At 41.6% G+C, this 26,050-nt stretch overlaps 1 protein-coding gene across 4 annotated transcripts in view; it reads left to right on the top strand.

The window, feature by feature from the left end:
* TRIM37 (tripartite motif containing 37) overlaps positions 1-22,159 on the top strand; it is a 98,034-nt gene extending 75,875 nt beyond the window's left edge. For 3 of the 4 annotated variants that reach the window (XM_037163737.2, XM_037163738.2, XM_037163739.2), the window contains 5 exons: positions 3,328-3,456; positions 3,800-3,989; positions 6,452-6,570; positions 19,249-19,359; positions 20,890-22,159. In XM_037163737.2, coding sequence (XP_037019632.2) covers positions 3,328-3,456; positions 3,800-3,989; positions 6,452-6,570; positions 19,249-19,359; positions 20,890-20,972 — 632 coding nt within the window. In that variant the 3' untranslated portion in view covers positions 20,973-22,159. The remainder of the gene's footprint in view (positions 1-3,327; positions 3,457-3,799; positions 3,990-6,451; positions 6,571-19,248; positions 19,360-20,889) is intronic. The other variant, XM_053657233.1, reaches the window with a different exon arrangement.
* Positions 22,160-26,050: the final 3,891 nt, after the last annotated feature.

Genomic DNA, 26,050 nt, shown 5'->3' with positions numbered 1-26,050 from the left:
GTGGATCTCTCCAACGAACTCTCCTGTGAGGCTGGGAGTATCTCCCACTGCTGCTTCAGCCCCCACAGGTGTTTTCAGTCAGTGTTTTGAGGCTTTATTTTTCGCTGCTGCAGCCCTGGGTTATGCGGTCTGTCTCGCTCCCTAGTTTCACCTGGTTAATCTGCAACGGGTCAGCCAGCCGCCTTGCGCCCCGTGCCCCGTTTCCCACTCACCGCCTCACTGGGTCTGCCCATTGCCACCCCCGCCTGGGTTTGTCAGAAATCAGTCATACATCATCACCAAATAATCACAGTTTGTTCATCCCTTTCTGGACTTTAATATTGCATTGTCTTAAGGTAGGACCTCAGAACAGTGTTAAATAATAGCAATAATAGAATTTTTGTCATGTTTTCAACCCTGTTTAGGAGTTCCTTTTGTTTTTTCTCCAGTTCAAAATGCATTATGTGTTTCAATGAGTAGTTTTTAATCAAGTTAAGATATATCTTTCTATTCTTAATTACGGCATAAATAGTTTATTCTGTGTCCAGCACCATTCTAACTATTCTGAGGTATGTGTTAACTCATCGCAGAATAATCCCAACAACCACTCTGCGAGGCAGATTATTTTTATCCCCAAGTTACAGATGAAGAAACCAAGGCACAGGACATTAAACAACATTCCCAGAGTTGCACAGTGGTAGTGGGGCAGAGTCACAAACCTGAACTTCAGAGCCTGTGACTTTCACCATTACACCAAATTACCTCTTTTTCTACCTGTCAAAGCTGTTACATTATTTTGTCCTATTACTTTGTTACCATAAAGAATTACGTTTTTTTTTGTTTGTTTGTTTTTTATCTAATGTTGACCATTGTTGAAATAGTGAAGGGAATCCTATTTGGTTTGGCTTGTAATTTTTAAAAAATATATAGTGGTGCATTTACTTTACTGATATTTTACCTAGGATCCTTTGCTATGTAGCCATAAGTAAAATTATGCTATAGTTTTGTTACACTGTTTGTAACTAATTTGATTTCCAGTATTATGTCAGCCTCACAGAATTCCTGTGCTGCAAAATTATTTAACCTTATCTGCTCTTTAAAAGTTTAGTGAAACTCATTTGTAAAATCATTTAGTAGTTCTTTCAGGGTTAGAACTTTAAGAACTTTACCAGCCTAGTTCTTACCAGGGAAAGAACTTAAGTACTTTAAGAACTATAACTTCTTTGTGCTTATAGATCTCATTTTGCTTCTTAAACTAGTTTCTATAATTTTCCTAGAGAATTAGTTATTTTATTGGATGTTTAAATTTGTTGATATAAAGCTGCTTACTCTGTTCTCTTAAATTTTAAAAACTTCCTCAGAATATGGTGTGTTAACTTTTTCACTTGTTCTGTTGCTTATTAGTGTTTCCTTTCTCTCTTGATTTGACCTGCCAGAGGCTTGTCCATTTTGTTCATCTTCTTTAAGAGATTTATTTTGTCTGTTTTCTATCATTTTATTATGTTCATGTCTGCCTTTGTTTCTGTTAATGCATCTCTTTTGTTTTCCTTTTTTATTAATGATTTATCTATGCTTTGCATTAGAGAAATTTGTCATTTTTTTTTTCACAGCATATTTTTTCCCTTTTTTTGAGTGTACAGCTCAGTGTATTTACAAAATTGTGTGGCAGTTACCGTTATCTAAGTCCAGGGCGTGTTCATTACTCCTTTCCCCAAAGCCCTGTGCCCATGGACAGCTACTCTGCACATACCTTCCCCTTCTCCTACTCCTGCCTCCTGGTAACTACTAGTTTATTTTGTCAGTGTGAATTCGCTTTTCCATATAAAATGGAGTCATACAATTGAAGTCTTTTGTGTCTGGCTTGCACTTAGCATAACAATTTTAAGGGTCATTCATGTTAGTTCCTTTTTATGATTGAGTGATTCTTTATTATACTTTTTTAACTGATCAATTGATGGACATTATGATTTTTTTCTAATTTTTGGATATTTTGAATAATGCTGTTATTGATCAGTCATGTATAGGTGTTTGTGTGGACAAAGGTTTTTACTACTCTTGAATATGTGCTTAGGAGCGGGATTGCTGGGCTGTAAGAGAGCTGTGTTTAATTTTTCAGGCAGTGCCACATTGCGCAAAGCTGCCGCATTTTACAGTGCCATCAGCGGTGTCTCCGTGTTCTTGACAACACTTGTTATTGTCCTTTTCATCCTTTGCACATTGAATTGCCTTGGTTGGCCTACTTATCAAAAAATATTGACCATAAATGTAAGGGTTTATTTCTGGACTCTCAGTTCTGTTCCGTTGATCCGTATTTCTGTCTTTACACCAGTACAAGACAGTCTTGATTATTGTCATTTTACAGCAAGTTTTGAAATCAGAAATGCAATTCTTCCTTTCAGGATTGTTTGGGGGTAATTCTGGATCTTACCTATTTTCATGTGAATTTTAGAATCAATTTGTCAATTTCAGCTATTGAGAAAAAGAAGTTTTATATGGATTATGTTGAATCTTCAGCTCAAGTTTGGGTGTAGTACCATATTAACACATTCAGTTTTTTAATCAGTGAATGAAAGCAGTGTTTTCCCGTCTTTATTTTCTTTCAACAATGTGTGGTTGTTTTCAGTGTACATGTCTTGTATTTCTTATTTTTCCTGTGTTTTCTATTTAATGCTGTTGTAAATGAAAGTGTTTTTTACATTTCATTCTCAGATTGTTCTTTGCTGATGTATTAAAAAAATGATCATTGGTCTTGTATCCTTCTACCTTGCTGAATGCGTTTATTATCTTTTCATGCATCTATTCTGCTTTTCAAAATTGTTTCAATTCATTTTCTAGGGTCTTGAGTCTATGCATGTTAGACCATTTAGTATCAGTTTCTTGTAAATGAAACATTTTAAGGCTGTGCATTTTTTTCTAATTATTGATTTAGCCACAAACATCTTGAGGTATTATAATTGTGGTTCATTTCTAATTCAGCATTGATTTTCTTCTCATTCCAGTAATATTTCAGTTTCCAAATGTTTAGGAATTATATTTTTGTTGTTAATACTGAGTTTAATTGCACAGAGGTTGGAGTTTGTATCTGACAGGTTTATTTTATTTTAGTTTAGTTTTAGTTTTTAGTTTTATAAGTTAAGACTGCTTCACAAGCAGCAAAGAAGGCATGCTTTTGGAGTAAAACCCCAAATAACCCGTTAGGATGGAAGCATCCTCTGTTTTGTTTTAATATTTCTGACACAGATAGAAGACATTCCAGACATGGTAAGATGAAACCTTGCTCTGACTGCTTAGGTAGTGAGTTTGTGCTGTTCATCAAACAAAGACAAATGTTTTTAAATGTCCTTGCAGCCACGAGTAAGAAGAGTAATTTGCCCAAGGCGGCCCGGTCCAGTACGGCCGGCAGTCTGTCACTTCGCAGAGCCGTGGACTCCGGGGAAAACAGCCTGTCAAAGGGAGACTGTCAGCCTCTGTGTGAAGGTAAATTTGGCAAGTCCGCAATACAGTTTCCATGGGTAAATGTCTGTTGTTTGAAAGTGATCTTGTCATATAGCTTTATAACTTCAAAGGCACCAAAAATGCTGAAGCTTGATTCAAAAGTTTCTTAATCTCACAACAGAATAGACCAATCAGTAAGAGATTGCATATTCTGGATACCTTAATTTTAAATACTTGGCATCAAAAAGAGTGTGATCTGTTTTTAAGTTATTTTTTAGTTTTCTAGCAGTTTAAAATGTATATATAGCAGTATCTTCTAAGGTGGAAACTAGAGAGAGAACTTCATGTTTTCCTATTTTCTGACTATCCTCTCCTTTGTCCGGAGGTTCCCCAGGAAGCTCTCAGGCCGGGAGCAGGCACAGCTCTCCCCGAGCCTTGGTGCTCGGCAGTGTCAGCGATGTGCTGCCGAAGCCCGAAGACCGACAGTGTCAGGCTTTGGGTTCTGATGCTGTTGTGGTTGCAGTCGTCAGTGGCTTCCCTGCCATGGAGAAAAGGAGGAAAATGGTCCCCTTGGGGTAAATTACGTTTTTTTGTTTATGGAATGGAATAATAGTGTCACAGTCAACAAAATAAATTTCCACTGTGTTAATTTTTTAGCAGACAGGAAGTTCATTTGTTGTATTAAAGTGTAACTTTAAAAGTATCAGAAATCTCCCTGTTTTTCCTAATGGGGATGAAATAGTACTAGAAGTTTAGTTTAAATATGTTTGATGCAGACATCGGCCTGCAGTGCCCGAGTCATTATGGATGAAATGAGACATTCGCACGGACTGCCGAGTCTGGTGGAGGAAAAGGGACAGCATGGCTTCTCTCTCAAGGGGAGCAAAAGCCTTGGCCCTTGCTGTGACCAGCCTTTATTGGGTTTCTCAGTACTCTACGTGATGGTCCTCGTTTACTACGCCCAGGTTCCCTTTAGGTGGTTACCTTTTACAGAAAACAAAGGGGCCTGTGCTGCCAATCACATCACAGAAGAGGGACATTTGCAAATGAAAAGGCAAAAGTGGTTGAACCAGTTACACTTGTCTTTGGAAGGTTTAGCATGGTTTTTAGGAAGTTACTTTGCACTAACTGTTTTCTGGGGGCTGGGCCCATGCCAGGCAGAATGGTCTCCATATGTCAGAGCTCATTTTCACTGAAGTTAGATAATGGTGTGAAACCTTTTATGAACTCTGCTATGTGCGGTTCGTGGGGGGGACTTTGTTTTTCCCTCATTTGTGCTACATTTTTCAAAGACATGTGTGCTGGGCTGTGTTACATCTTAGCTCTCTCACACATACTTTGTATGGAACAAAGCACTTCTGGACATTTTATTTTAACATTCCTTTTAGCGCGTCTTTTTTCTCTCCTCTGATAAAAGTGTTCTCAAAACTCAGTTGGAATTTCCCCAAAGCATCTGTGGTATTCAACAACTTTATCTGCCCCGAGGGAACACAAGCCAGGATCCCGGCCTTCAACTGCCGCCCTCTGTGGCTGGGGGGAGGCGTGGTCTCTGAGTGCACTGGCTGAGCCTCAGGAGCTTGAAGCTGTTCTCGGCATGGAGATTCCATTCATTTCTAAATGTAAACAGTGGAATCATTCTACCCAGAGACTTTGAAACGAACTTTGAATTTAGAGAAAGACTTAACATCTCTTAAGTGTACTTAATTTTATATAATTTTAAGATCTGGATAATTACCAAATCTAAAAGAATAGCTGGTGGTTTAGTTTTCTGTGTTAACTCAAATCTAAGCAGTGAAAAGGTGTTACAGTCATTGGCGTTACAATCATCATCTTGTCCAGTCTATTTTTCAGCTTGATTTTATACATGTTCCTTTCAAGTTGAAGCTGCCACTTGCTTTTATATTGTATTTTTCATGGAGATATTTGTACTTGCCTTTAGTTGTAAAGATTAAACGTACATGAACATAGACTTCTTTCTAGACCGTCAAGTCCCTCATGAATGTCTGCAGCTCCTCGCTCTAACCCTCATTTTACAGTTACTTGTACCCGCATCCTGATTGAGGATGTTTTCCAGCGTGGGTTACTTTTTCACTGCCTGATGTACAATAAAATAGTGTAAGCAAAATTTTTAAATACTAATTAGTGGTTCGAAGATGTAAGTAAAAGAAAGAATATTAAGTGAAAATTCCCCCATTTTCTTCTATCTGCCTAGTTTTCTAACCCACTACCCACATACATTCCTATTGTTCTTAATTTTTTATGTGATGTGTCTTCTCAGTTTTCATGCATATTTAAGCAACTGAGTATATATAGCTTTTTTAATACAAAAGATGCACCTTGTTAATAATATATCTCAAAAGTCTTCCCATATTAGTGGGAACATATTGTATTATTTAGGTTTTCTATTTTTTAACGGGGATTTTTGTTGAGATACTTGCAGATTCACATCCAGTTAAAAGAAAAAATGCGTAGCCCTGACTGGTGTGACTCAGTGGATTGGGTGGCGTCCTGCAAACTGGGAGGTCACTGGTTTCATTCCCAGTCTGGGCACATCCCTGGGTTGCGGGCCAGGTCCTGGGTTGGGGGCGTGCAACAGGCAGTCAGTCAGTGTTTCACTCCCTCTGTTTCTCTGTCCCTTCTCCTCTCTAAAAATCTTGAAAGGGAGGGAGAAAGGGAATGAGGAAGGAAGGAAGGGAAGTAAAGGAAGAGAGAAGAGAAGGTAGGGAAGGGGAGGGAGGGAGGGAAAGAAGAGAGCAGACATTCTGTGTTCCTGACCCAGTTTCTTCTAATCATAACATTTTGCAAAACTAATATAGTATCACAACCAAGATGCTGGCACTGGCACATAGTCTACCATTTTATAGCCTTTGTTGTGAGTCCTCTAGTGAATTTTTAAAAAATAAACTTGAAATTTAGTATTAGACATCAGTGACCTATACCACATTAGTCTGATGCTCAGTTTCAGGGGAAGAAAATATAAACACAATTATCAGTGACTAATCATACAAAAATAACAAGTTTTTTCTTTTTCTTTGAGGGCTAATGTTAAAGGAGGTTGTTTGGAAGGAATGCAAATAACTGACTTGGAAAATAATTCTGAAACTGGGGAACTACAGCCTATACTGCCTGAAGGAGCTTCAGCTGCTCCTGAGGAAGGTAAGAAATGGTAAATCATAATTAGGTGGGAGGTGGGAATAATCTTTTGTTTGGTGTTGGTGGTGGGGATTTCTTGGTTTACTAAAAATGGAGACATTATTTGATGTCCTTGATCTGAATGCAGCATTCATTGTACCACTGACTGATCTTCTAGGTCATTAAGCACAGAGGAAGGCAGAACGGATAATTGACTACATAAAAGACATGTCTTCCTAGAAGACACATTTACAGGAGGAGGAGAATCTGCAGTAGTTCATCTGCTCATTCACTAAATATATTAAGCTACCTACATGACAGACATTGAATTTTTACTGGATAGGCAAAGATGAAATTAGATATGTTCACAGTCTTATGGGAAAGACATGCCCCAAAACAACTAATTAGAGTATTAGGTGTTAAGTACTTCACTTTTAAAGTCACGTGTTTTTTTTCCTTTTTAATATATTTTATTGATTATGCCATTACAGTTGTCCCATTTCCCCCCTTTATTCCCCTCCACCCTGCACACCCCTCCCCCACCATTCCCCCCCTTTAGTTTAAGTTCATGTGCACAAGCTCTTTAGATTTTATATTTCCCATACTATTCTTACCCATCCCCTGTCTGTTTTCTACCTACTGTCTATGCTACTTAGTCTCTGTACCTTCTCCCCCCTTCTCTTCCTCCCACTCCCCTGTTACTAACCCTCCATGTAATCTTCATTTCTATGGTTCCGCTCCTGACCTAGCTGTCCTCTTACTTTGCTTTTGCTTTTGTTTTAAGTGTGGTTGTGAATAACTGTGAGTTTGCAGTCCTTTCACTGTTCATATTTTTTATCTTCTTTTTCTTAGATAAGCCCCTTTAACATTTCATATAATAAGGGCTTAGTGATGATGAACTCCTTGAACTTCACCTTATCTGAGAGGCACTTTATCTGTCCTTCCATTCTAAATGAAAGCTTTGCTGGATAGAGCAATCTCGGATGTAGGTCTTTGGATTTCATGATTTGGAATACTTCTTTCCAGCCCCTTCTTGCCTGTAAGGTCTCTTTTGAGAAATCAGCTGACAGTCTGATGGGGACTCCTTTGTAGGTGACTGTCCCTTATCTCTTGCTGCTTCTAGGATTCTCTCCTTCATTTTAATCTTGGCTAATGTAATTATGATGTGCCTTGGTGTGTTCCTCCTTGGGTCCAACTTCTTTGGGACTCTTTGAGCTTCCTGGATTTCCTGGAAGTCTATTTTCTTTGCCAGACTGGGGAAGATCTCCTTTATTATTTGTTCAAATAGGTTTTCCACTTGTCATTCTTCCTTTTCCCTTTCTGGTACCCCTATAATTTGGATGTTGGAGCGTTTAAAGATGTCCTGGAGGTTACTAAGCGTCTCTTCATTTTTTTTGAATTCCTATTTCTTCATTCTTTTCTGTTTAGTCATTTTTTTCTTCCTTCTGGTCCACTCCCTTGATTTTATTCCCAGTTTCCTTTCCATCACTATTGGTTTCCTTTGCATTTCCCTTCATTTCAATTAGTGTAGCCTTTATTTGTTCCTCTAATTTGTGACTAAAATCAACCAATTCTGTGAGCATCCTGATCACCAGTGTTTTGAGCTATGCATCTGATAGGCTGGCTATCTCTTGGTCATTTAGAAGTATTGGCTCTGGGGCTTTGAGCTGTTCTTCTTGAGCCATAATGTTTTGGTCTGTTCATGCCTGTTACATATGAGGGGCGGAGCCTTAGGTGTTCACCAGGGTGGGGTGACCTAGTCGCTGGCTTATGACGCTGTATGTGGGGGCAGGGTCAGAGAGAGGCAATAGTATTTGTTTTCTCTTTCGGATTTCAGGCCCCACTGGTGCTAGCTCCCAGGTGTGTGGGTCTGTGCACCCTCCAGGACCCCATGGGTCTCTCCAACAAACTCTCTGTGAGCCTGGGAGCTTCTCCCAGCACCTTGACCCCAAAAGTTTTTCCAGTTGGTGCTTTTAGGCCCTAATTCCCATCGCTGGGGTCCTAGCCTGCGCGGTCTGTCTCACTGCTCGCTCCTTTGCCTGGTTTATCTGAGTGTGGATGTGTGACCGTGGTCAGACAGCCGCCTGCACACCTGTGCGGCCTAGCCACCTTTTCCTGCGCCACCCGCTCTGCCAGCTGCTGACTCCTCCCCTCTTACCTGTCTGGATGAATGGTTCCTTGTTGTTGGACTTTTGTACAGTTCAATTTTCTGTGGTTTGGTTGCATTTTTGTTACTAAAACTTTGTTGTCTTTAAACTTCGTTGTGCGAGGAGGTACAGTGTTTCCACCTACGCCTCCATCTTGGCTGGAAGTCTAAAGTCAGTCTTGCTTTATCTTTGCAGACTGCTTTGCCCTTATAGAACTATACCATACTTTAACCATTTAAAAAATCCTTTACAGTAACCAACTTCAACTCTGCCGATTCATGTTCAGTTAAATTTTTAGTATTCTCCATGTTCTTTCAGGTTTCTTATTCTTTATCTAAAAGCATAGAAGAATTTTGTAATTTTGAAGGTGTTTGAAACAGGGCTAATGTATCTTGCCCTTGCTATGTCCTTTTTTGGTTAGCAAAATAGAACGTCAGCTTTATTAGTGATATTCAGCATTGAAATTTTTTTTTAAATTTCTGAGTGAAACTGCTCCCTTCCATCTCTGCACTTACTCGAATTGCAGTGATTGAAGAATTGTAGCTCTAAGCTACATACAGGTGCCAGCATACTGGCTGTGCCCTGAGAGAAGGCATGTGTGTGGTGGCATTTTCGGGTTTTTCAGTGAGAGAACATTAAACATTTTGGTCTCCCCTCCTAGTCTGGTGCTCCTGTGTAGGCGGCATTATTTCAGTAGAAGAGATAAAATGGAAGGGACTTTTAAACTGAAGTGTCGATTGTTAAAACATCAAGAACAAAATATTATGATTGTTCTCTATAGAAAATACCTGTGGGGATTTGTTTCCATGTATTTGAATACATGGATCATAAATTTTAGTGGCTTAAATTTTTATAGCATGTGTTAGAATTACAGGCTCCTTTTATTCATGCAGCATTTTTGAATAGCACTTCTAATTTGCTGGCAATGCATATGGTGCCCCAGTGGTAAAGTAATTTCTGAACCCACTCTTTAATTCAGGGTTTCCCTACCTTGGCACTACTGACATTTTGGACCAGGCGATTCTTTGTTGTAGGAGGCTGCCCTGTACATTGTAGCATGTTTAGCTGCGCCCTGCGCTTTTAACCACAAAGTTCCAGTAGTGCCGCCTCCAGGTTACAATAACCAGAAATGTTCAGACACTGCCAGATGTCTCCATGGAGGCATGAGAGCCACTGGTTGAATTGAATGACTCTCAACCAGGAGTGACACTCCTTAAGAATTACTTGTCAGAGTGGGTCACAGTTACAGATGGGGCCAAGTTGTACCTCTCGGGTGCATTGTATATACCGTGTGTTGGTGGTGGTGGGAGGGAGGCAGGGAAAGCAATAGAAACCACTGGTCAGTTGTGAGCGAGACCAGTTCCTAGCCCCTTATAATACAGAATGATGAGGGCTGTGGAAGAGTGTATGGGGAACTCAGAGAACAAGTGTGTAATGATGAAAATAATATTTACTAAGTGGTGTTAGTAACACATTTTCTCCTGTGTAAGCAGTGTTGTGTTATAAAACACCCAAAACTCAGTAAGGAAAGCTGTAAACATGCAAATCAACAGTGCCACAGAAGTACACCCTTGCAGATTTGTTGGTTCTCCACTGGAGTCTCAGTGAACAGGAGACCAACTAATGAGGCTGAAGAAAGGCGCACAGTGGACAACAGGAGCCCTGGTGCCCTTTGGCATCTGATTGGTTTGTGAGAGGAGGATGCGGCCTTCCTCACTGCTGTGGGTGTTACTCGATCAACAGCAGGAGCCAGTGCTCAGAGAACCTTTCTTTCTCACACTGGTAAGCCTGGTAGGAAGTCGAGTGGGTTTCTCTTGTGTCCATGCCTAGGGAAGGCAAGGCCCGCTGTTTGAGCAGAATACCTAAGAGAACATTCTCTGTGTCACATCGCTGTGGGTTGGCGTGTGTCTCTTTCTCTTCGTCCACCAGTCCTTCCCCCCACTCTCTTTCTCAAGCTGTCTGAAGAAACTTTAAAATAAGGAATTGTTTGTGTTACTAGGTGAGAATTTAGGACTACTAAAGTGGTCTCTCAAATGTTCTTGAGTGTCAGTAAAATGTGACTTTTCTTAGACATGACAGGCATCAACCAGCCTTTTCCTTTCTAACTGGGACCATGTGGAATACACTGGTATTGATATTCTGTTCAGTGGCCTGATGCTGAAAAGCTTGGCACTTCCCCCCCCCCCCAACTCCCACCCAGTTGACACCCTACAGGACACCCGTGGGTAGACCAGTTTCTTTCTAGGTGTGTCTAAAACTGGAGATGATACTTCGACTGAGTTCCTACTTAAGTAGCACTGATCCCTTTCAGTTGAGACATGGACACCAAAACGCCCACCCAGGGAGAAGGTGCGGCACAGCTGCTGCAAAGCTTACTGGCTGCCCATCTAAGGGGAACGTAAGTGCTGATGCTCTGGCCCTGCCGGTTCCTTTTAGAATACTGATTAAGAGCTTTTAACATGTTACAAAACCTCAAATCAGCCAGCTTAAACAATGTGAAAGATTTTACTTTCTTGTATTAACAAGAAGTCTCACCTAACTCTGGTAGAGCAGTTTCAGAGTTGGAAAATTTAGCCACTCATTGTCATCAAAAACTCAGTTTTTTTCCACATCTTTTATTCTGTCACTCAGTGAGTGTACTTACCTCCCCTCAGGACGGCACGCTAGTTACTGCTGTTCCAAACTTCACCTGGAGTCGGAACAGCATTCTGGAAGTAGGGCAGGGTTAGTTCTGTGTGTCCCCACCTATCAACAAGGAAAACCATTCTCAGAGAACCGTGGCAACTTCCTAATTTCCTCTCATATCTCATTAATCACTGGCAAGAAAAGGAAACTTGGCAAAGTTTAAACTTTTGGTCCCCTCCCTGGCCCTATTTCACATGGCCATGTGGAACAATATTGGGGGTCTCCTGGAACGAATGTGTAAGGCCTTAACCTCTGCCGTATCAAATGGTTGGTGTATTTTCCAGGCTTCAGAAAGTTGAGCACCTTTGAATGAGGGAGTTATAACTCAGAAGTTAGCTTTGGACAGTACTGAGTGTAAAGCCTGTGGTCAAAAAATGTGGTAGGTGACTGATACAGAAATACCCTATTTAAAATTTTACTCTAAGATGTTCCGCATTGGTGTCTCTGCAGCATCTTAAGTTTACTGGTACTTTACAGTTACTACCAGTGACAGCCAGTTATGTGAAAACCTGTTGACACCTTCTAGTGAGATCAAGAAAGGTCCAGTATTCAAATTTCTTATGGTAGGTGAAATATCACTGGTTTGCCTCAGTCATTACTTAATGCAGTGGGCAGGCATGGCCGTGTACCGGCAGGCACAGCAGGGCGCCTGCAGCCTGTTGCTCCATGGCAGGTAGTCTCATTCCAAACAAATGAAAGCGGGTGAGCTTTTGTTGCGCTTGCTCACTCTCGGTTACTGATGGCAGTGGATTGTACAGACCTTGTTGACCTAGTAGCTCAGCTGTTAAGCTAGAGGTCAAGAGACTAATTCATCTTTCTTGCTGCATTCACAAAGCTAGGCCTCTTCCAGATCTTGGGGCTTGCTAAAAGACCAGTGGTGTTTTCTTCCTAGCATTTCCTGAGTCCTGAAACAAATGAGTCAAATCAAAAAAGTGGAAGTTACTCTAGTTCTCCCATTAGGGTTCATCTTAACAGTGAGCACAGAAAGATGACTGGTTTGAAGGCATTCACTTGCACACACTTGAAAGTAGAAACCGGAAGTGCAGATACTGGAAGTCAAAGGTTACAATCAACAGGAGTGCCTTGGAAAGAAGCAATTACCATCGGATCAGCCCTGGTTAGAGCTGTTGTCATTTCACAAGTATGCTCATGGCCCTGTCTGCTGCTATGTAAATCTAATGCTAATGAGTTTATGCTATGCTTTGTAGGAATCCTGGGAGTGGTGTTACAAGAAATAGGAGTTTGGGAAACAAAATAATTTCTTACATTGGCATTTTTGACCTATGATTCAATGTAGTACCATAAACCTTGCCAAAAGTTCTAAATCTTACATCATTTGAATACTACCCAGTAATCTTTGCAGCATTTTCCAGCATTGGAATACTCACTGTAGGCTATAGTTCTCAGAAATACTGCAATACAAATTAAACAGTTTTTAAAAAGACATATGATGAACAAAGAGTTTGTAAATTTATTTTTTTTAAAGATTTTGTTGTTTTTAGGAAAAGGGGAAGGGAGAGAAACATCAATGTGTGGTTGCCTCTCGCACACCCCCTACTGGGGACTGGCCCACAACCCAGGCATGTGCTCTGACTGGGAATCGAATCAGCAACCCTTTGGTTCGCAGGCCAGCACTCAGTCTGCTGAGCCACACCAGCCAGGGCAAATGTAAGTATTTAAAGAATAAGTTAAGATTTGGGGAAACTCAGAGAATTCTGATTCCTTTTTGTGAATCGTAAAGGTTATTCTCTGTTAGGAATTCAGCACACTAGTACCAAACAGTAAAATTAGTGTGTCCAGTTTCAAGAACTCAACTGTTAGTGTTTTCAGAAGTTCCCCGCAAGGCCACCAGGTGGTGGTGGTACTTCATGGAAGTAGCTGGTTTGGTCTCCAAACAGTGGCACTCCCTGTGCACTCTAGAGCCCCCCCTCCCTTTTCTTTGCTAAAGAGAGAGATTTGGGAAATGCCCACACATGTCTGTGCCTTCTAAGTAGTTAATGGACGGATAATACTACACAAACTCTTCTTGAAAACTAGGGGAAGTGTTCACCAGTGAGGCCATCTGTAGCCAGTTTTTTGTTTGTTGGAAGGTGTGTTTTTGCCCCTACACATTCTCTTTTATTAGTGGTTAAAATACTCATTCACATTATCTGTTTTTATCTGAATGAGCTTTGGTAGCTTGTGTCTGAATCAAAGGATTTGTCATTTTCGTCTCTGTTCTTGATTTCATGGGCATAAAGTTGTACTAGTCCCTTATCCTTTTAATGTCTGCAGGATCCATAGTGATGTCCGGCTTTTATTTCTGATGCTGATAATTTTGTTTGCTCTTTTTTTTTTTAGTCTGTTTGAAAGCATTTTAATTTTACTGATCTTTTCAAAGAACTACCTTCTAGTCTCATTGATTTCTTTTTCTGTTGTTTTTCTGCTAATTTTATTTCTGTTCTTTTACTTTGAGTTTATTTGTTCCTTTTTCTAGTTTCTCCTGAGGATATGTTTATTGATTTTATGTATTAATTTTTTAATTTTTTAAATTTAATCTTTGTTATTTTTTCTATTACCAGTTGGCCCCACATATTCTTCCCCCCAGCAATCCCTCCACCCCCAACCTCCAACTCCACCCCACCCCACAGCTGTCATCTGCTCTCCATTTATGAATCTGTCTTTTGCTTGTTAGATCAGTTTGTTCATTAGATTCCAAATAAGTGGGATCATATGGTGTTTGTCTTTCTCTGACTGGCTTATTTCACTTAGCATAATAATGTTTTCCAGGTCCATCCATATTGTTGCAAAGGATAAAATTTTCTGATTTTTTTATAGCTGAGTAGAATTCTACTGTATAAATGTCCCCTAGTTGTTTTATCCACTTTATTGGCAGAGCTGGGGCTGCTTCCATACCTTGCTGATTGTAAGTAATTCTGCAATGAACATACGGATGTTTATGTTCTTTCAAATTAGTGTTTTGGGTTCCTTTGGATATGTTTCCAGAAGTAGGATTGCTGGGTCAAAAGGCAGATCCGTATTAATTTTTTAAAAATATATTTTATTGATTATGCCATTACAGTTGTCCCATTTCTCCCCTTCATTCCCCACAAACACATGCCCTCCCCCTCATTGCCTCCCTTTAGTTCATGTCCATGTGTCACAAGTTCTTTAGCTTCTACATTTTCCATACTATTCTCTCCTTCCCCCCTGTCTGTTTTCTACCTACCGTCTATGCTACTTAGTCTCTGTACCTTCTCCCCCTTCTCCTACTCCTCCCCCCACTCCCCTGTTGCTAACTCTCCTCGTGATCGCCATTTCTATGGTTCTGCTCCTGATCTAGCTGTCCTCTTTGTTTTTGGTTTAGGTGTGGTTGTTAATAACTGTGAGTGTGCTGTCCTTTCACTGTTCACATTTTTTATCTTCTTCTTCTTCTTAGATAAGTCTCTTTAACATTTCAAATAATAAGGGCTTGGTGATGATGAACTCCTTTAACTTGACCTTATCTCAGAAGCACTTTATCTGCCCTTCCATTCTAAATGAAAGCTTTGCTGGAAAGAGCAATCTTGGATGTAGGACTTGGAATACTTCTTTCCAGACCCTTCTTGCCTGCAAGGTCTCTTTTGAGAAATCAGCTGACAGTCTGATGGGAACTCTTTTATATGTGACTGTCCCTTATCTCTTGCTGCTTCTAGGATTCTTTCCTTCATTTTAATCTTGGCTAATGTAATTATGATGTGCCTTGGTGTGTTCCTCCTTGGGTCCAACTTCTTTGGGACTCTCTGAGCTTCCTGGATTTCCTGGAAGTCTATTTCCTTTGCCAGACTTGGGAAGTTCTCCTTTATTATTTGTTCAAATAAGTTTTCTACTCGTGGCTGTTCCTCTTCCCCTTCTGGTACCCCTATAATTTGGATGTTGGAACGTTTAAAGATGTCCTGAAGGTTCCTAAGCCTCTCCTCATTTTTTTGAATTCTTGTTTCTTCATTCTTTTCTGTTTGGTTATTTCTTTCTTCCTTTTGGTCCACTTGATTGATTTTAATCCCAGTTTCCTTTCCATCACTATTGGTTCCCTGTGCATTTTGCTTCATTTCACTTAGTGTAGCCTTCATTTTTTTTCATCTAATTTGTGGCTAAAATCAACCAGTTCTGTGAGTCTCCTGATCACCAGTGTTTTGAACTGTGCATCTGATAGGTTGGCTATCTCTTGGTCATTTAGAAGTATTGGCTCTGGGGCTTTGAGCTGTTCTTCTTGAGCCATAATGTTTTGGTTTGTTCATGCCTGTTACATATGAGGGGCGGAGCCTTAGGTGTTCGCCAGGGTGGGGCAACTCAGTGTCTGGGTTGTGACGCTGTATGTGGGGGCAGGGTCAGAGAGGGGCAATGGCCTTTGTTCTCCTCTCTCAGATTTTGGTCCCCTCTACTGCTTCCCACAAGCAAATTGGGCCCTTCTGGTGCTGGTTTATGGGTGTGTGGGCTTGTGTACATTCTAGGGCCCTGTGGGTCTCTCCAGTGAATTCTCCTGTGAGGCCTAGAGCCTCTCCCAGCACCTCAGCCCCCGAAAGTTTTTCCAGTTGGTGCTTTCAGGCTTTAATTCCTGTCACTGGGGCCCTGGGTTACGTTGTGGTCTGTCTCACTGCTCACTCCTTTGCCTGGTTTATCTGCGCATGAATGTGTGACCGCGGTCAGCCAGCCACCTTGCGCCCTCACTGGGTCTGCCAGTTGCCACCCCACGCCTGGGATCTGCCGACCGCCACCTGCGCGCCTGGGTCTGTCAGGCTGCTTTTTCCTGCTGTGACCCGTCTCCGCCCCTCTTACCAGTCTGGCTAAATGGTTCGTTGTTGTGGGACTTTGGTACAGTTCAGTTTTCTGTTTGTTTCTGTTGCGTTTTTGTTTTTAAATTCTTGTTGTCCTTAAACTTGGTTGTGCGAGGAGGTACAGTGTTTCCACCTACGTCTTCATCTTGGCTGGAAGTCTATATTAAATTTTTTGAGGTATCTCCATACTGCTTTCCGCAGTGGCTGCACCGGTCCGCATTCCCAGCAGCAGTGCACAAGGTTCCCCTTTCTCCGCGTCCTCACCAGCACTTGTTTGTTGATTTATTGATGGTGGCCATTCTGACAGGTGTGAGGTGGTATCTCATTGTGGTTTTAATTTGCATTTCTCTGGTGGTTAGCGATGTTGAGCGTCTTTTCATATGTCTATTGGCCATCTTTGTGTCCTCTCAGGTCCTTTGCCCATTTTTTAATTAGATTGTTTTGGGGTTTTTGGTGTTGAGTTTTATATATTATTTATAAATTTTGGATATTAACCCCTTATCAGATGTATTGGTGAATATGTTCTCCCATTTTGTGGGTTGTCTTTTTATTTTGTTGATGGTCTCCTTTGCTCTGCAAAAACTTTTTAGTTTAATGTAGTCCCATTTGTTTATTTTGTCTTTTTTTTTTTTTTTTTTTTTTGCCTGGGGAGATATGTCTGATAAAATATTGCTGTGGACAGTGGCCGAGATTTGGCTGCCTGTGTTTCCTTCTAGGATTTTTATGGTTTTAGGTCTAACATTTATGCCTTTGATCCATTTTGAATTTTTGTGTTTGACGTAAGAAGTTTGTCTAGTTTCATTTTTCTGCACGTATCTGTCCAGGTTTCCCAACCTGGAAACCTCGATAGTTTATCGAATAAACTATCTTTAGCCATTGTATGTGCTTGCTTCCTCAATGTTTATTGATTTTAGTGAGGAACAGAAATAGAGAAAGAAACATAGAAACATCAGTGTGAGTGAAAAACATCAATTGGTTATCTCCCATGTGCGTCCCAACCGGGCTCCAACCCTGCAGCCTTCTGGTGTGTGGGATGACACTTCAGTTCACCCAGCCACCCGCCCTAAGTCCATTTTCTGGTTTCTCAAAGTGGATGCTTTGATCATTAATTTGAGACCCTTTTCTTTCTAATGCAGGCATTTTAATGCTATAAGTTTTCCTTTAAATATTGCTACACCCACATCCCAGAACTATTGATATGTAGTATTTTTTATTTTTCATTAATTCTGGAAAATTCTCGGCCATTTTTTCCTTAACATGTAGTCCCTCTGTTTGGTTACTCGTGCTCTCTCTGTGGCTGTTGGAACCGTTCTCTTTGTCCCCTTGTCCTTTAGCCTCTGTTGTACAGTTCTCATTGCATTTTTCTGTGGTGTTACTAATTTTCTCACTTATGTCTTTAACTCTGCTTTTTCACCTTGCTCTAAATTCATCTACTAGTATTTTAATTTTAAAATTACCATCTTTCATTTTTGGAAGGTACTTAGTAATTTAAAAAATGTCTCCTTTTGTTTTCCACGTTGAATTCTTTGTTAGGTAATCTCAACGTCTCTGTCATCTCAGCATTAATGTTAGTCGATTGTCTTTTCCTGGCTCTTCATATGGTGAGGTAATTTTGGATTGTGCCCTAGACATTTTTAATACAGTTTTGGGAGACTCCAGGTCTTATTTAAATCTGCCAATTTGATGGTACTTCAAATTCTGGTCTGCATTAATGTGCTTATTTCTATTTAATTTTCAGCAACAGTTCCCAATCATTTTGGCACCATGGACCCTCCTTTGTGGGTGGGGGGCAGGAGGCAGAGCTCAGCTGAGCCTCCCTCACATCCCCACTTTGAACAGGCCATGGACTGTGGTGCAGGTCTGTGGCCCCAGGGTTGGGGACCCGCCTGCTTCTCAGAGTTTCGAACAGCTGCTCCTTGCGTTCTGTCCAGGTTTATAGCTGCACTCAGTGGGAAAGGCTGGGTGCAATGTGCTCACTCCAGCGGACTAGAACCTCTCTTCCCAAGGATTTTTACACTTGTTTTGGCAAATAACACTCGCTCCTGGCCAATTTTTATGCTAATGTCTTGAGATTTGAGCCTCAGCTTCAAGTCCCAAACCTAAATGAGGTTCACAGGCCTTAGTTTGAAATCTGAGGTGAACTGAGCCCTGCAGAAATAAACCAAATTTCTTGCTTTCTATGCCAGTAGGCAGACTTTTTCTAGTTCATTCTTTCTAAAGGAGTATTGGCTTTATGCATGGAGTGGAGTTTTAGTTCAGTTTCCGTTCCCTTTCTATGGCGGGTTCAAAGATTGCTTGTTCTCCTATTGCAGGGGAGTGGGAAAGACCCTCGTGGCCTGCTGTCTGGCCGGATGCGGCTGCAGTGCTGGGCCCACTGGTTTACCTGTGGGTTTTGGCAGCTGTGGAATCCCTTTCTTTCTTTTAAATGTGGCTGTTTGTTAGCATAGTATTTTCAGTTTATATTTTCTACTATAGTTAGTTTTTCTACTATTTTCAGGGTGTTTGGATCACTGCGTTCTTGGAACATAGTACTTTCTATAGAATTTTCTTTTTAAAAATCAGGTGATATACACAGAAATGAAATTGGAGGCCTAAATGTAATAATAACTCATTTATTGCTAGAATTACTGGAATTTTTTATATGCACATATACAGATAAATGTGTGTAAAGGTGTATTTGAATTTATGTAACATGTTCATATGTTTTAAGTTACAAACCATTGTATGTACAGCCACCTGGTATTTATAAAAGTTCCTGTTACTTCCTTTAACTATAGAAAAAACCATGTACTTTGGGGAAAATATTCTCAGTGTAATGGCGTTTAGACTGGTTTCAAATGCCAACTTCAGGTGACTTGGGAGGGCGGCCGTCGTCTCCGAGGACGAGAGCAGGGCCGTCGCTCTGCTGACCACAGTGAGCTGAGGTTTGGGGTCGGTTTCCCTGTTTAGTTTGTTTGGTGTCTTCCATTAGCATTCAGTGGGAATCACTGCTTAGTAAATAAGGAGGTTTTCTTTTTCCTTTGCTTAGAAATGGCTTCTTGTTAGAAACATGTTCTTTCTCTCCTCTTTCCGGGCAGGAATGAGCAGCGACAGTGACGCAGAATGTGACACTGAGAACGAGGACCAGGACGAGCACACCAGCCTGGGCGGGTTTCACGACTCTTTCCTGGCACAGCCCCCAGATGAAGGTGCAGCACGTGGTGTCATTTCACAGAAGTGAATAAAGCCGTCTCTGCTGCCGCCGCTGCTTATTTTGCTTTTATTTCTGCTCCTTCTGCTCTTGCTGCTTCCTCTGTTGTAATTATTGTCATTTGTGAGACAGTGTGTATGGGGTAAACTCAGTGGTGAATACTGAAAAAAACGTAGGTAGTATTCGCTGGTCAGACATCGGATGGGCGCTGCCTGTTAGATGTGTGAAGCAGAGGCCGGTGCCCTGCTCCAGGACAGCCCGTGACCTCTGAGACCTCTGAGAACGGCTTTTGTGTTGTGAAGAATGGTAAAAACAAACACGAAGAAGTGTTTTCAACGGAGGCCATTCTTTGCCTGCTGAAGTATTTACTCTGCTCCTTTATGGAAAATGTCAGCCAGCCACTAGAAAGATTTCAGATGTTTGAGGGTTTTTTTTTCTTCTTAGAGATATTTCTAGTCTAGCTAATAAGATCATTTTTTTTAGACACTTTTTTTTTTTTTTCAGCTCTGGCTCCTGTGGCTCAGTGGATTGAGCACTGGCCTGCCAACTGAAAGGTTGCTGGTTCGATTCCCAGTCAGGGCACATGTAGGGCCAGGGTTGTGGGCTGGGTCCCCAGCTGGGGGTGTACAAGAGACAACAGATCAATGTTTCGCTCCCTCTTTCTCCCTTCCCCTCTCTCTAAAGGTAAATAAATGAAAATCTTTTTTTAAAAAACTTTGATTTCTTAGAAATTATGCAGAGAGTGGAGTCACCAGTTTTTACTCCCTCTTCCTCCCAAAAACATCTCATAAAAAAAGCTCATGGAGAGAACCCCAGTGTGGACATGTTTGTTTTGTTCTGGGTATACAACACAGTGTTGAGTGTGTGCGTGTACTGTGTGCACAGTGACTGCCTCGGGGAGTCCAGGTAGCATCTCTCACCTGTTGTTCATATTTTCTCTGGAGGCCATAGTGGCCAGTCCACACGCTCCCCCCAAGATTTCCTGGGGTGACAACATTGTCAGGCGTCTGCTAGTTGTCCACTTTATAGTTTACACATTCTCCTGATATCCTAGTGTCTTTTTCAGTACAGAGCCAAGCATTTGATGATTTTTAAGTACTAAAGCACTTTTAGTCATCTTCCCTCTTTCTAAAAGAAAGAGCCAAATTTTAGCAAGTTTTTGAATGCTGATAAGTGCTTGCCGTGATATTTGCATGTGCAGTTCAACTGGCTTGAAGATTTACACAGTCTTCAGAGTGCGCATCCTCATCTCCTGTCCCCTTCTCCAGCGGCTCCCAGTGTCCCCAGGGGGACAGACTGAAGCAGTGCCTTGCACTTCCTGTTGCACATTTCTCCTCCCCCTTCTCCCCTTGTGTTTGCTTACACCTGGCCCAGATCGCAAATTCTCTGAAGACAGCTTTGTTTACAACCCAGCAGTTCTTTATCACTTAAATACCATGGTTGGTAAGATCATTTAACAACATGGAGAAGCAAATACTTGTCCTTAGAAAATGTAATCTGCTAATTTTTTAATTTTTTTAAATCTTAGATACACATTCCAGTTTTCCTGATGGCGAACATATAGGCCCTGAAGATTTCAGCTTCGATACTGAAGAAAAGAGTGGAAGGTAATTTTCACACCAAGAGAACTGACTTGCGAGCTGTCTTGACCCTGAAATGTGCTGTAAGTTGGTGCTCAAATTGTCATCTGTCAGATAATCAGACCTGGTCTCATTTTCTTCATCATACCTGCCTGAAGTAGTAATTCTGGAACTTTCGGGAGGGGGAGCACAGTTGTAGTATAAGACATTAGTACATGGGAAAAGCAAGGGGCGGGGGGAAATTCCATGTAATGTAATGAATAAACATCTAGTCCTTAATTAATTTAATGAAATAATAGTACATTTGTAAAAACCAGTTTGTCTGCTACAACAGAAGGGCAGTTAGTTAACTGCCCCTAGAGAAGACGCCCGTAGAGACCGTGCGTGCACTCGAGGGTGCTCGGCACCGGCGCCGGTCTGCTTTCGGCTGGATGCCGGTCAGGCCCAATGGCCCACCTTCATGCCGCGGGCGTCGAACACCGTGTGTTTCATTCGTGCCTGCAGATCAGTGAACAGAAAAATTACTTGTGTAGATTCTGCCCCGTAGATGCTTTTCGTGAGTAACTGAAGTGACACTAGACTGAATCTCCTCTTTGGAGTATGTTGACTGACCGAAGTTAACTTATCTCTTGTTTTCTCAAGTGCAGGCACACTGATTAGTGGCACATAATCTTTCTGTTGTGTGGCTTTTACAGATGTAATTTTAGATGAACTGAGTTGATGGGGATTGGCCATGTTCCTGGTTATATGAACATGTGTAAGATCACTTAAAATTATTTCATTGTTATGCCTCTAAAGTACAAGTATTTAAAAATCCTCCTCCTTATTTTTATTCATTGAACATTGATCTCAGTGTCGATACTTCCAGCATCTTAGGCGTCCTGCCGTGGTTCGCACGGAACTGGGGTGTGAGGGTTGCTGTTACCCTGCGCACTGCGGTCAGCCCAGGATCGCTGCCGCTCTGGGCCGTTGTGCTCCTGCATTTGTGTTTGAGCCGCCGGCCTGTGGGTGCAAGTGACACTGAACATTGACGAGGAACCTACTGGAAGAGCATGAACATACATTTACATGTGAGAGGCCTCTTATCTGCTTACATTTTACTTAATGAACGTTGTTGCCTTTTCCATGTCTGATGTCTTGCCGGTTGCTGTGATTCATGGTTTGCTCTTGTTCAAAACAGTTTGCACTTTTTGTTAATAAAATGACCTTGAGAAAATATTATGCCTCTGCAATTTTTTAAGAGTGGGACAGGAAGCCCCCTTTTTCTCTTCACATTATGTGTATATTATAGACATCTTTAAGCTCTATAGATTGTTAATAAATGTATGAGAAAGTTAGGAGACTTACAATCTCCGTAACATATATGGTTACTTTTTCTCTTTAAAAGTTAATTGGAAAAATTTAAGTACTGTAATCTCAGTAGAAGTAAAAATGTAGCATTTGTTCACTAGCTTTGTAATCGGCATGCTGTTGTATAGTTACTACATAGTTTATCATGCAGTGATCTAAAACATTACTAATAAATTCTTTAATTTTATTTTCTGTTAGATGGAAATGTATTTGTGTTCATTACATTTCAATGAGGTCATATCTTGAATCCAGCTTTCTCTTTTCTCTGTACTACGTTGTAATAGGTGAAAATATAATGTAAGAATTTTGCACCTTTAGTGTTGAGAGCAAACTGAGTTTTGTTTTTCAATATAGAAGGCTTAGGTTTGAGAAAGCATAAACATTTGATTGGTGGTTTTGTGCTTAGTTTTGTGGACACAGGGTGATCGATGGGCAGCTTCTATCCCCTTCATTCTGGAGTAATAATAAGTCTAAAGACCAAACGATTTCTTCAAAGATGAAGGGCCTGTTAGCTTTTGGTATAGGGATCGTTGAAGGTATGATTCCTTCCCTTGTTTCTATCTGTGTTACAGAACTTGGTCTGCATCCAGTTCCTCCGTGGTGCCTGGAACTTGCATGTTTTCCCTCTTGGTGGGGTAAGCCTGCTTTGGCTGCGCTGGACTTTAGGTAGCAGTGAGGAAAGATGCCACTTCCTTACCCTCTCCTCATTGGTGGTTCACGTTCTGGTCTGCGTAAGGTCACCAGATGTGCAAATGAGATCTCCCCCGCATTCTCCCAGTTACAGCTGCCATCACCCACAGTCCACACAGGGACCCACTTTCTAATCTGTCAATCCACTCTTTACCCTGGCAGAGTTCTCCCTTTTTAAAAAAAAGTTCTCCCTTTTGCTGAATAGCATAGTTTGTCTTGGTCTTTCCTTCCACCATTACCTTGCTCAGTATGTAGTGTTTTTTTTTTTTTTTTTAATCCCTGGAAAATGCCTCCTTGATACTGTTTTCTCTTAGGCCTAAAGATGTAGGAGTCATGCTTGCATTGTGCACAAGCCTGTCATTTCCTGACAGCTGTGACTAGCTGTGTCATTGCACCCTCCAGTCACCTTTGAGGCAGGTGAGAAGTGTGGGGGGGGCCCTTTGGCAGAGAAACAGGTTCCGGGAGGTTGTGTGATTCTCTCAAGGTTCAACCCCATTGACGAGGATGGAGCATTGCCGTCTAGTACTTCTTCCAAATTCAACACGCTTGAACCAAACCCAACATTTTAAAACCTCACTTAAAGGTCTAAACATGGTCTCTTTTTTAAACTTTTTGAGGTAATTTTAGATTTACAAGAGATGCAAAAATCTTGAGTTCCTGTATATTTATTACCCAGCTTATCCTTTTGTTAACATCTTACATAATCGTAGAATAGTGACCAAAACAAAGACATTAGTCTTGTTTACAGTATTGTTAGCCAAACCGCAGAATTTATTCAGGCTTCACCAGTTATTTCACTGCCACCCTTGTTCTGTTCCAGGATCCAGTCCAAGGTGCCACGGTGCATTTAGTTGTCATGTCTCCTTTGTCTCCTTCAGTCTGTGACAGTTTGTCAGTCTGTCTTTGTTTTTCATGGCCTCAGCATTTTTGAAGACAACCGATTACAGTTGGCCCTTGAAAAACATGGCTTTGAACTTCGCAGGTCCGCTTACACTCAGATTTTATTGAGTAAATATGCAGCCAGCCTCTGGTATCCCTGTGTTCTACACCTGCGTGTTCTGCCAGCCTCGCCTCCTAAACAGTGCGCCAGTTCTGGGCGCTGTCCTGCAGCCTTAGGTGACAACGTGCACATCCATGGGTAACGGTGACCGCAGGAGGTTCTGAAACCTATAGCACGGGGTGGGTGGAAAGTTCTGGGGGTCAGAAGTTCTGATTGCGCGGGAGGTCGGTGCCCCTGACCACTGCCTTGTCAAGGGTCAGCTGTGTTTTCAGGATGTTCCTCTCTCTGGGTTTGTCTGATGCTTTGTGCTCAGTTGACACCACGTTGCATTGGGAAGGCTGCCTCAGCGGCCACGGCCCCTGCTGACGCGCGGATCAGGGCTGCCTGCTGCAGGTGTGCGTTATTGGCGGCGTGAGTCCTGAGTCCGTGGTTAAGGAGGTGTCTGCCCGGCACAGCGCCCCCCAGTGCCTGTTTTCCCTTTGTAATCAGTAAGTGTTTGGGGCAAACATTTTGAGACTATGCAGATACTGCTTTTGCTCTTAATTAATTTTGGTACCCAGGAGTGGAACTTGCTTACAGCAATTATTACTGCACTATTCTAATGGTAGTTTGCTGTTTTCCTGATTTCTTCTACATTTATTATTAGAACTCTGCTAGGAAAAGTCCCTTCTGCCCCATTTGTTTTTTCCCCCCAGCTAGCTATTTATATCAGTTTGGGTTCATGGATCAGTATTTTAATTACAATCCAGTACCATCGTTATTTTGCAGTTCAGTTGGTTTCCATTTTGGCTATTTGAAGCTCTTTCAGGTTGGCTCCTGTATATTTTTTATATGTTGCTCAGTTTCCTTCCCTGCTCCCTCCCGGACCCCCCTCTCCTTCCCTGCCCCCACAGGATGCCCCCGGCGCCTCTTGTATTCTCCCTGCCCCCTTTTTTTGGATAGTGGTATTTAAAGATTTGTTGACCTGTATCAAATTTACCAACTGCAGTACAGGGTTGTGTACACTTTTTAGCCTTTTAATGTGATGTCGAAACACTTTTCCAAAGTTATTTAGGTATTAAGATGAAAAGTTACGTTAGTTCCTTTCTTCCCCAGTTTCTTCAGTGTGATTATGCAGTTCATTTGGGATAGAGTTAGGTTCATCTGTTAACAGTCTGCATTTTGTCCTCCTCCACACATCCTGGTTGATTTTTAAATTTACATATATTAAAATTGCCTTTGTGGTGGGTGTTAACAAATACAGAGTTGTGTATCTGCTACCATACAGAACAGTTCAGTGCCCCCAAATTCCCTCGTGTTGGCCCTTTGTAGATAATCCCCACCCTGTCCATTCAGTCTTCCCTTTTCCGGGGTCATGTAGAATTTCACAGCACATAGTGTTTCCCTTAGCAAGAGGTGCTTCATTCCTGTTTATTGCCAAGTAGTATTCCACTGTATAAATGTACCACAGTTCGTTCATTTACCCATTGGAAGACACTTGGGTTATTTCCAGTTTGGAGTAATTATGAACTTTATAAACACTTTGTGTAGATTTTTGTATGAACATTAGTTTTCATTCTCAAGATAACATACACCTTGGTGTGAGATTGCTAGGTATGTAATAGAGAATTCGGTTGGCCTCTGTCCCTGGTCCTTGGGACATAGCCTCTTAGCTTAGCACTTCCTGAGTGAAAGGAGCGTCTTATTTGTGGTGGGTCCTGACAGCTTCTGCTAGTGAGATGGCTCAGGATGGTGGCTAGCCACCGGCTAGCCATGCGGGAAAGATTCGGGCTGAGTCATGTGATACCTGCCTGAACAGTCAGGACTCGGCACACTGAAGCTCCGAAGTGCGCCATCCCTGGGTGGCAGTGCTCCGTGTCATTGCGCACTGACGTACTGATCATGGACGGGGGGTCACGTTGGGACTTGCCTAGACCTCGCCCAATGTGTCTTTCCTTTTCCCTGGTTCTGATTTGTATCTTTATAAAACAAGTTGTAAGCAACACATTTTCCCAAGTTCTATGAACTGTTGAAATGAATTATCAAACGTAAGGAGTGATGGTGGGAACTCCCATATTTGCAGCCAACTG

The sequence above is a fragment of the Artibeus jamaicensis genome, unplaced genomic scaffold (genome assembly GCF_021234435.1).
Source record: "Artibeus jamaicensis isolate MK-2021 breed Jamaican fruit bat unplaced genomic scaffold, CSHL_Jam_final contig_1998, whole genome shotgun sequence".
Taxonomy (NCBI): Eukaryota; Metazoa; Chordata; class Mammalia; order Chiroptera; family Phyllostomidae; genus Artibeus; species Artibeus jamaicensis.
This window is presented reverse-complemented; position numbering and strand designations above follow the sequence as displayed.